The sequence below is a fragment of the Coturnix japonica genome, chromosome 17 (assembly GCF_001577835.2).
Source record: "Coturnix japonica isolate 7356 chromosome 17, Coturnix japonica 2.1, whole genome shotgun sequence".
NCBI classification, from domain to species: Eukaryota; Metazoa; Chordata; class Aves; order Galliformes; family Phasianidae; genus Coturnix; species Coturnix japonica.
In genome coordinates, this window is record NC_029532.1 from 4,926,218 (window position 1) to 4,938,292 (window position 12,075).

The 12,075-nt window shown below is 39.9% G+C and overlaps 1 protein-coding gene across 8 annotated transcripts in view; it reads right to left on the reverse strand.

Annotated features, from left to right (window-relative positions):
- MED27 (mediator complex subunit 27) overlaps window positions 1–12,075 on the reverse strand; it is an 87,899-nt gene that overhangs the window by 34,780 nt on the left and 41,044 nt on the right. For all 8 annotated transcript variants that reach the window (XR_001558705.2, XR_001558706.2, XR_001558704.2 and 5 more), the window contains exon 4: window positions 4,354–4,447. Coding sequence is in view for 5 of the 8 variants with exons in the window: in XM_032448063.1 (XP_032303954.1) it covers window positions 4,354–4,447 (94 nt within the window). In the remaining 3 variants the exon portion in view is untranslated. The remainder of the gene's footprint in view (window positions 1–4,353; window positions 4,448–12,075) is intronic.

Here is a 12,075-nt window from a genome sequence, read left to right on the forward strand (position 1 = left end):
AGCTATTAGAGTCTAAATAAACAAACATACTAATTAGTTCTTTACAAGGAATTTTTTCCTTTTTTTTTTTTCCTCCCTCCTTCTTTTAATGTAAGAGCTGCAATTTGCCTTTCATTAATCGAACCTAACTGCAATAGTGCACAATAAAAAGTTAACACAGATACAGGATTTAAATGATTTTGCCATATTAAGGATAAGCTGGTGATGCTCTCCTGGAGCACCATGGCACATCCTGCTAATTAAGCAAACAAAGTTGCCACACAGTGGTGCTGTGCCAGCGGCCAGCCACACATATAGATTGGTGATGCTGGATCTGCACTGCTATGGATGGCAAAATGGATTTTGTCTCTTTCTGTTCTGAATTACAGCACAGCAGGAACTTCGCTGGGATGAAAATAGACCTAAACCTTGTGGAAAATGAAACTTATTATTAGTGGTAAAAATAATAATAATAATACTTCTAACTTCAGGTCACAGTTTCCCTCCCCCAGTTATTCAACTTCTCGCAAGAGTAAGGAGCCTTGAATCAGAACCAGTTGGGGCTCACTTTAATGGGCAAATAATCCATTTTCCCCCTAGAAAATCATCACGATTCCATGTAAAACCCCACTAAACAATATTCAGACATAAGTTATTGAGATTCAGTGAACAGATGTCTACCCTATTTGCAATTAATACAGCCCACTTCCATACAATCAGACTGTTTAAAATGCTTGGAACAAGATTTGAAAGTCGAAAAGCAAAACGTGACTGATTTTACTGAGAATGAACAGAAACTGTGTAAAAATGCTTCATGTTTCTATAGGAGAACTCCACTAAAATTCAAAGCATCTGTATAAACGCATAAAATGTCTTCAACATCAGAAAGTCTCTAAGATAAGATGAATATAAGACATGGCAATTTCTGAACAGAGCTTTGCTTTGGTAGAAACAACTTTTCCAATGGAGAGGTTGTTACATAGAGTGTTCTGCTTCAGAAACAGCTCAAAATACAGAAAGCCATTCATTACTGGTAAAAAATATACAGTCCCCAACTTGGAGAGCACCTTACACAGCTTTACAAACACCGGGGAGACAAAGATGCTTGAACACCAAGTGGCTTCTGGATCAAGATGAGCAGAAATTGCCATGTTTGCATGGGGCTGGCCAGGTAGGTGCATGGCCCTAAAGAACTCCATATGGGACTAAAACTTACTGTGCTGTAAAATACTTCTGGTATCAAAGGAATGAATTGTGAACAGCCAAACAAAGGTTGTCCTGCCCTTCATTAGAAATAAATAAAATCTATCTAGGAATACAACTAACTATTGAATACCATCAAAACTGTAGGTATTCTTCATTAATTAAAAATCAATTAGTGTTTTCTTAACACGAGATGAGGTTTCTCTCTTTACAGTTCCTGGCAGTTGACCAACAAAACCTCACAAAAATCTTAAGAAGGTCTCAGCTCCCTCTGCTGCTGCTGCAAATTAATTTTGCATAACACTGTTATTAAAGCTGATATAATTCTATGTTTAGTCCTTTTTTATGCATAGCGCGATTAAAAGATTAATAGAAAAATCACTAGTGAAGATTGGGATTAAACAGCACCTTGAAATGGTAAACTGCTTTTAAAGTCGGTTGAGGATTTCACACAGCTCTGAAAGGCTTCAATTATTTATGTGTTTGGTCTGTGCAGCATAAATCCAGACTAATGAGGTACAATTGCTGTGTATAAATCTACAACACAAAAATCTCCTTATTATCTGGAGGAAGCAGTCGGCTCGAAGGAGCAGGAGGCACAAACCTTTCAAGGCACAGCATCTGTGTTCACAGGGATACTTTCTTCCCCTTCCCTTAATGTTCTCAGCTCATTGCAGAGCTGAGGGAGAGCCCAGCATCATGCAGAGGTTACCAAACACTGGGACTCATACGGGCAGCTTCCACAGCTGTAATTACCTCTCTAGAACCATCACAGCTAAGGACATAAGTTGATTCCCATATGCACATGAAGGTGGGCAACCAATCAGTCCGTGGCTGAAATTTTCTGAATTACATCTTTTTTTTTTTTTTTTCTCCTGAAGATGATTTTGAGGCCATTTCCAGTAATTCCGGAGCTTCAAAGAATCTCACAGGCACACCCTGCTCCTTCTTCCCCACCTCCTTCCAATGGTTTGCACATTCTTAAAATACACACCCTGCTTATCAGTGCCTTTGATGACGAACGTGTGTTTCTGGCAAACCAAAGGATTGGATTTAAAGAAACCTTAATATAACAATAACTTTATGGTAAAGATCTTCATAAGCAATGGCAGGTATGACACAAACACTGCACAAATGAGAATGGTTCAGATTATGGTTGGTTAATTATCTCTGGACAAACTGTGCGGTCATGAGATATATTCAAACAAAACAAGCATTATCAGAATCCCTTGGCATGATGGTAAATCACTGCTGCGGAAGAACAACTCCACATCTAACTTGGGATGAGTTCAGAGTGAGAAATGACAAGTTCTGCAGAAACCTCCCTTCTTCTGGGGGAGGATCTCTTCACACTGCCCATCCTGCAGCACCTTTCGCTGAATGATTTGTGGCTGAAAACAGCAAAAGCTTTTGCAGCAGTCGGGGCCAGATGGAAAGTGCCATATTGGCAACATCAACTGAGACAGATGGGAAAGAGGGAAAACCTGCCTAAAAGAAAAAACGATAAACCCAAAAATCACATGCAAAAATACTTTAAAAACCATGGTTTTGATCTCTGATCCAAGCAAAATATGCAATCCATTGGTTCAGTAGAGTGCTGTTGTCTTGTAGAAACAATAACGTCCTTGATTTAGAGACCAACGCTATTTGGTAAGTTATTACTAATAGCAAACAAGGCTCCTTTTACACTTACCATTTTTCCTACACACCTTGCTCCCAATCAGTTTTATCCAAGAAAATTTCCCACTTGTACCCAATTCTTGACAAGCATCACATGTTTTCTGACCTCAAAAAGCCATCAGAAACAGAAGGTAATTACTGGGTGCAGAGAGGGACTCTAAGAGAATGGAAATGGTTTCCAAGCAAGGAAGTAATATGAGACTTTCTCTTTTCCACAGCGAAACAGTTAAATATAAAGTCAGCTTAACAGCAAATGCAAAAGCTTCCACGACTTAGAGCTTCTTAAGACTACGCTGATGAATTCAATTCTTTTATGGAATATGTTGTTCCACTTGGTGAATCCAACAATTGCAGATTAAATGATTTAATGCCAGTGGAAGCCAGCTGTATATTTTAACCTCTGACTCAGTTAATCTCTGGCAAATTTTGGGCCACTCAAAGAAAGTTAATAGCAAGACACTAAAGAATTGATTAATTGAAATGGAATGTATTCACAGCTACACTTATCACTGAGCCGTTAACAGTAGTTTTGAAAAATACAGGCAAAATGTAAAAATAGCAGAGTATTCAATTTAACAAACAGTAAAAAACCATTAATTCTTGATTCAAGAAAGCTGTTTTGACAAAATATCTGATTTCTACATTCCTTTCACCATTTGCTTGGAAGCAACAACTGTACTCACACATACTCCATACCCAAGCCTTTCATAGCAGTGTATGTGAGGATGTGCCATGAATGATCTGTGATGGAAAACTCTGATTTGGTCCCAAATTCTCACTTGGATACAGAATTTTCCACTTTTGTTTAAATACTGTCAAAAGATGTGACTTCAGTCTTTTACTCAGCTGCAGGAGAATCAGCTTCAGCAGAAGATTGACTTGAAGATTCAGCAGACCCTATTCCTGTGTTGCTGTCCTAGAGTAAAAACTTCACAGGCTCCTCTCTAAGCACAACAGCTGCCTGTGAAAATTGATGTGAACAACAGACTCTTCTGGAATGAAATCTTGCTTGGTCAGGCAGAAATAAGTTGAATGTATTGGACTTGTTTATCTATAATCCAGCCTTTACTGCTCATTTACTTCAAAGGCAAATTCTTGACTTCATCATAAAACAGAAATACATTGGACCACAAGCAATTTGAACGAATTTAGACAAAGGAAACCAATACAGTTTCTCTCTTCTTACCCCTACTTCTTTTTCTTCTTAATTATAATGACTGAGATACACTCACTGCCAAGACTGCTGAAAACCACAGCATCTGACCTCACGCTTATATTTCAACAATCTTATTTAACAACAAAAAGCATTTAAAGGTGAAATTCTTTTTATCATCTATTTGCCTAAAAGCAAAAAGAGATCTTACACTGCTGGGTCAAACAAAGAGCAGAATGTTTCTGGGGAAAAAAATCATCTTTAATATCCTGCCTTTTAGAAATAGTAATTCAATCCCTTAAGAAATCTACCAGAAAGGACAAAATGACCCAACTCACCAGCAGCATTGCAGAGGTCCCATTGGGCCGGGAGAGTTGGATAGACATCTCAGGGAACATCCTATCGATGCGACTGATCACATCATCAACGTATCTGCCAAATAACACAGCAGTTACACACACCACCTCATCACAGACTTGGAGATTATTACTTATTATTTATTACAGATTATTATTTATTATAATGTCCAGAGGATTTCCTTGAATTACTTTAATTATCTTTGATACATACAAGATAGCAAATATGTTGAGAATAGAAGTATAAGAATAGAAAGGAACTGACTGACCTTGAATACAGGCAAACTGAGCTACACCCAGGTGGTTGTTGCACATACTAATTAATTACTTCAACACAGATACTGAAATATTAAAATTCACAGCATTTTCAAAAAGCAGAAGTTGGGCTACAAGCAAATATGGGGTTTTGTTTAAGAGAAAAGTAGTTTTGCAAAGCATTTTTAAACTGAGCCAGACGTCCTTTATTAGGTAACATGAAAGTCTGCAAATGTTTGAAACAAAACATAGGACAGAATTTGTCAGGCAATTTCCCCAGGGATGCTTTGCCCATCAGAGTTACAGGACACCCAGATCAAGGTGTAGTGGTTGCTTACAGCACTCATGGAATGAGAAAAGCCAGCAAAACCTCTCCTACCCTGGAAAGCTGTGTTGAAAGCAGTAAAGTTTCCCTGTTCATCTGAATGACTCGTTAACAGCTTATTTGCTAATAAGCAGCCAGAATATCCACAAACCAAGATCTTCCTTAGCATGGTGAAGGAGGAGACATATAAGTGCTTCAGGATGAATAATCTACACATCAACAGATCAACAGCACACACCGCATTTTAAACATTACTGAATCCCAAATCTCTTGTGTGTGAATGGAGATGTCTGACTGAGATGCTGGTGAAAAGCAATTCTGTATTTCTCCATTCGTATACGGTTAGGAAGGTACCCCACAGCCTTGGACATTTTAATGCAAATTACTGCAGAACTTAAATTTTTCTGAGTTTGGGGTGATAATTTAAAAACAAATAAAATACAAAGTTGCACATCATAAAACAAAAGACAAAACCTACATGCATGAAGGAAGAAAAATTCAAGTAATTTAACACAGAAACAACACTCTGGACTTTGGCATTTTATCTACTTGTTTGAAAAACCCCAGTGGCTTTATTTATTTATCCTTTGAAATGATCCAGGTTGGTTGGAGGTGATTAATTCTTCAACTCTCTTAGACCAATCTAAGAAAACTAACCCAACAAAAGAACAACCAAAAGAAATCTGTTACTTTGGCAAGGCACAGCCTCTATGGGGTCCATGCCCACAGGTGGCCTTTTCCTTCCTTTCTCAACCAAGAGAATCCCAAAGGAAATCCACAAGCCTTTATTTAAAAGCAGACATTAGCATTTCCTGAAGACACACCAAACCAAAAGGGTTCTTCAAAGATTCACATATAATTACTGAATTAGCCTGACTACATAATGGCCTGAAATACAGACTAATACACAACCAAATGCACTGCAAAGCTCTTCTAGAGCTGAGCCCTTCAGAAAGGACATCAGGTAAAACACCCTGCTATGTATGGTAAGGTTGAGGTTGGACTTGATGATCTTGAAGGCCTTTTCCAACCTGAACGGTTCTGATTCTATGATCAGTATGATAAGTGAGAAGCAGCACGGAAGTGCGTAAGTATAATTGGTGACAATTGTAGAGCAAACTGAAGAGCATACAATAAAGATGAGACACAGTGCATTCCTGAGGCTGTCTGCAAAGAAGGTCAGAGAAAAAGCTGCTGTCTGGAACTTATTCTGCAGAACTGAAATGCATTAATTTAGTGCCAAAATAAGCGAAATCACAATTTACACATCTCTATCCAGCAAGTTACAGCTCAAAAACATGACGGCTTCTATTTATGTTGCAGAACTTCTTACAGACTCTCAGAAAAGTGAAGCACTTAAGGACGAAGAAAAGTTTAATTTTACTTCTGCTATGAGCACTTCCAACATCCTCACCACGTCTCAGTTCTCTCCTACTTACATGAGACGCTGGATGGAATGAGCATTTACAGACACAAGTAGTAACAGAGCAAGGATAAAGCATATGGAAATAGATCTGCTGAAATGTTAGGCATATCTTCAGCTTAAGAAAAAAAATACACTGAGCTCTCAGAATTACACACAAGCTGAAATCATAAGGCAGTAAATTCCCCTCTTGTCCTAAAACAGTCAAGCTTTCACCTACAAAGAGCTGAAAAGGGTGTCCAGACAGGCAAAGGGTGCTCCAACAGGCCTGAAGACAGACTGCAAAAGACCATAACCAGCAGCACCCACATGCAGATACAGCACAGTATTTAAACTCTTTGCAGATGGAATTTAATCTCTCTTATTCCAGACAGAAAAAACTCAAACCAATACATGAACACCTGATCATTTTAAGTATCTCAGTTAGTGGCTCTCTATTGAAAAGAGCTTCAAGAAACCTCACCATAACTGCATCCTACCCCTGATGGGTCTGGAGAAGAGGAGGATGAGGGGAGACCTCACTGCTCTCGATAACTACCTGAAGAGAGGTTGTAGTGAGATGGGGGTCAGCTTCTTCTCTTGTGTAACCAGTGATAGGACCAGAGAGAATGGCACCAGAGGAGGTTCAGGCTGGACAGTCAGGCAGTGGTCTTTTCCAACACTGGTGATTCTGTGATCCCGTTTTCCTCATCCTTCTCTCCCTCATGGAATATATTCATTTTTTTTAATGGAAGTTATTAAAATTATTTTTGAACAGAAAATCTTTATTCTAAAAAATGATAAATAGCACCAATCAGTGCTTATGCATCTGAACGTGACACTGAACCCTGTCCAGAAAGATGAGAGCTGACATCAGAGATCCTCCAAGGCTGTCAATGTAATAAATGGTTATTTCCATTTTAATGCAGTAGGGAACTTTTTTGTATAAACATGCGGTATTAATGCTGCAGAGGTCAAATGAACCAATCTACTCCAAGAACACCAGCAAAGACTGGAACGAACTCTGAATGTTATCCTCCAAATGAAAGCTCTCTTTGTTATGAACATATAAGATAAAACAATGCTAGGATAAAGCAACAGAAATACTCTTTGAAATCTTGGCAGTAGGCTCTCTTTTAAACCCTTTGGTCCATATTACAAGAATAATGCCTGGAACTGACTGAAAAAACTTTTGAAGTCAATTATAAAATACTGGTTATAATGGACTAATTAGTTATGTTAGACAGATGAGATGCTGCACGCTAAAACATCAGGTTGGCAACATAAAAATAGTATCTTTGCAGGCAGACACGCTTTGATTCACACCTAGGTCCCCGTAACATAGTAATATGAAAAACTAATTCATTATAAAATGCCTTTAACTCCGTACTGGACAGATGGCCTGGTTCTCTGATATGACCCCTCTCACTATCTGCTTTTTGTTTTTTATTTTTACTGGATCAGATCCAGTGATCCGACGTTGGTGCGATGTTTAGCAGCTTAGACAAGATTTAAATAGCATTCAGCCCACACAGTATTTCACTCGCATGCTGTTCACTTTTTCTGCACAATATTACTGTTGAAAAATTAGAAATATAGGTGTTTGTAACCAGTTTTGGAGGAGATCTTTCAGAAGAAGGTTTTGCTAAATAATCTCAGAGAGAGCCGGACAGATATCTGCAACACAACAGAGCTTAACCATTCCTGAATTGTTCAGTGGAAGATACCATGTATGGGATGAAAAGCAGCTCTTGGTTCTATTGAGTCTGTGATTCGTGCTATTCTGGATGGCAAAAGGGGAAACTCCACATATTCCATCACTTACTCACACAACTGATTGGATGCTATATTTTAAAACATACACTCACCGTTTTAGTGTGATTTATTAACCACAGAATTAAAGTTTTAATTTGATTCAGCCACCTGCTGAGCTGGTCTCTGCAGGTAGCAAATTCAAGTTGATAGAAGGCTTTTGAGAAGCATCAATTAACAATAGTTATTAAAACAGTGACCTCTGTCAGCTTTTGTGAAATGACACTTCCTGCTTGGGTAGGCAATGAAGAGCATGAAAAGGAATTCAACAACCCTCACGCTGAGAAAGCAACATCACGCTTCAAGACACCTCATTAGGCAGCTGTCACAACCCGCCATATCTATAGACCAACCGGGAAATTTCTGCCTCTTGCCCCAAATTCCACAGCTGATCTGTTGCTATTTCAGGCTCTTGTTCTTCCATCAAGAAATTCTAAAAATGCCCATGTTTCCTGACACCAGCACTGCAGGCATTTGCCTGTTTAGACCACCCCCTACCCCCAGCTAAAATCTCCCTTGCCAGGCACAGCCTTGTCTTAAACTTGCACCACCGGCCTCTCACCCTCAGAACGAACTGCTTTAGTGGTGTCTTCTCTCTTCTCTCATTCATATACAAAGCTTCTGTTGGTGAGGACTCCAGCCAGGCTCCTTGCTGCAGCTCATCATGCTTCCCTCTCTTCTTTCATCATCTGCATGCAAACTCTCTCTTCTGCTTCTTCTTTAATTCCTCCAATTCCTGCTGTGAAATCTTTATTCATGGTAGGTTGTAAAGCAAAAGCATTACGTTACTCATCTAAGAAACTTCTATCATGAGGTACACTGAGGGCAGAAGAGGCAAACCTGAAGTTGGAGTTATGGTTCTTCAGCCTTGGGGTAGCAACATGTGGCTGGCACGAGGGTGCTGGCATGGCAGCATCTTGGCAGAGCAACTCCACAGGTGGGGGAAGCAGCAAGCCAGGAGGTGTGGATTGGAAAAAGCAAATTTGCTAAGATATCTTGGACAATAATTCATGCCCAACCCAGCCTCAGTATTGGGGAAGCGAGACAGCATGCATCTGAAAGCACAGAGATTCAGCTCCAAACCTGAGAGAAGGCAGCTCACCACAGATCTCAGCAAGTCAGCTCTTCAGCTAATTGGTCTCAGCTGTGCTAAGGAATCTTATTCTGGTCACAAAGAACAATGTTTCAGTACTGAGCGGATGCAAAAGATTAAGTCTCTTATGTGCCCAAATAGTCTAAAAGTGTTTACATATAAATACAGGGTGGTCTGCTTCAAAAGCATATGCATGGAGAGCTGCATCCAACCCTTAACCATCTGCACTTCTCACCCAGGAAAGGCCAAACTAGTCCAGCACTTAGAAATGCACACTGAGTAGTTTCAACTCAGCGTTTAAGGGTTACAGAAGCATTTCAAAACCTGAGTCTGTGATTCAACAATTTCCAGTCTCCAGCACCAATAGTGACATAAGGCACTGACACATCCCGGCCCCCTCAACCGTGCTGTGCTAGGAGAGATGAATCAAAGAACTGATCTGGCTTCAAAAAGTAGGAAATGCTTTAAATGCAAACCAGTTTCATGATTCAGCCCTGTGCCCGCACAGTTCCCACAGGGACCAAAGCTCCCAGGACAGGAACGCTGTACATCAGTGTCATTCAATCATAACAATAAAATATTGCTTTACTGCAAAGTATGTTGTTTTTGCCATCTTGTTCACTCAACAAACAATTCCGCATTATTTACTGCCACTGAGAAGCTGCTGATAAGGGATGAGGTGTAAACACATAAGGAATTTCCTCAAAGGTAAGAAGTGACAGTGATGCTACAAATCCAGGCATGTTCTCATGCTGAATACTTACAAAATGCAAACCTGCCCTGAACCAGCCTCTGGACCTCCATTTGTTTAAGTTAGATGAGAAAACCCCTTTAATACACTCTGAAAAATACACCGTTTTTGTCAGAGCACTGTTTCATTTGGTTTTGAAGAAAGAGCAAAAAGACTTCTGCTCACAACGTCAGATTCCAGTGTATCATCTTAAACAGTGCAACTTTAATAAGGAAAACCTCAAATCACAAAGACCTTGCAGTCAAATTCCCATAGACATTTCACCATACGGTTGAAATAACTTTCCTGGTACTTATGCAGAACGTTCTTCAAAATGCCTTAAATGCACAGTAGTAATCAAGAGCTGAATACGGATATTGCCATGTGTGAAGGCTGGTTAACAAAATAAGCATGCATCTGCTTTACAGTCATCACCAGAATCTTGTCTGGGCTTGTTACTAGACCGTGTGCTTTATGAAAAACATCATTAACTCCTTTATATGTACCTCAAGAGGAAAAACAGCCCTCCCTAACACCAGTAATAACAATTCCAGAAGCAATGGCTCACAGCACATAAGCATTGTTTATTTCTTCTTGTTTGAGAAAGTCGATGCTGCTCCACAACCAGCATTAAATGCTAACAGCAGTAATTTTCCAAGGCCTGGATGAGAATCAGAGCTATTACATGAACATTTATCTACAAAGACGGTTCTTGTAACTTGTCAAGTGATTTGTGTCCCACCCATTAGGTGGAATCTGGACGTGCACACACAAGTTTTCATACAGTAAAGCCATGGCAGATTAACTTGGGCCAAGAGATCCAGTTGGCCTTCAAAGAAACCTGCCTGCACAAACTACACATCCCTCAGCCCAGAGAGCTTCAGATAGACAGGCAGTAGTATTTTATAATACGCTATTTTCAGCTCTGCTACTGAAGAATTATTTCAATAGCACAATCTTCCCAGTTTCTCTCTTTGTGCTTTGTATCTCCCTCAACAGAGGGGAAATGACAGTACTTACCTGCTTTTATGAAAAGCAACAAATAATGCATGATACCTATTATGCATTCTATACCTACCACAACTAGTGAGATTTTACTTCTGAGCTCCTTGATTGATGGATGGAAAATACAGTATATTTTGCACAATTAGACCTTCCTATGCACTGTACTTGATCACACTGATAGCACTGCTAGAAGATTTCAGCAGTCACTTATGTTACACGTATCAAGCTTGGAATTTATTGAAGGCTACAAAATAGCAGAGGGTGGGAAGCAGGGAGCATTAAGGATATAACCCTCTGAGGAATGCCTAATGGTATAGGAGCAGGAGAGCAGAGCACTCCTTAGGACAGCTTTTGCTTGTGGTGGTTTAGTTACCAAAACCCTGATGTCTTCTGCTTCAAACAAAGTATTCCCTACTTCAACCAGATTCTGATGGCACACACGCAGTACTCCGCAGTCTTAAAACATCCTCTAAATTCAGAATGGCTCAGTACTCCGAAAACCTGTTTCAGTAGATTTTCTCCTCCCTACCATATGCTTCCCTCAGCTTTGGCTACGAAGAGAGTAACTTCATGTCTCTGCCATGTCGGCACCTGATGCAGGCACGAGCACGTGTGTCAGAGCTGCAGATACACAACTGAGCACCTGTAGGTGCACTGCACAGTTAGCTGCTCTACCTTATCCAGCCTTTTGTGACTTCCTAGAAGTCATTGGTAGGAAGCTACTCAACTTTTATAAAGAGTTTTATTCCAGCACTATCACCTTAGAACACCTACTGGTCTCCAGCTGCATTGTGGAAGCAGATTCCTACAGCTCATCACGGTGCTAACATCTAAAGATACTCAGATCAACAGAATGCCTGAAGGAACGTATCAGCCAAGAGAAAAAGCAAAGCAAAACAAAACCACAGACAGGAAAACATTAAAAATCAGGCTTCTGCAATTTCATTGAAGCCCCCACAGTGAAATATTACTGCACTGCTCAATTCCTACTGGAGAATTACACTATTCCTGTAGGACAGGATTTTGGACTACATAACGAGAGTAGTAGGAAGCAAAGAGTTATGAAAAGCTACACAGCTGTG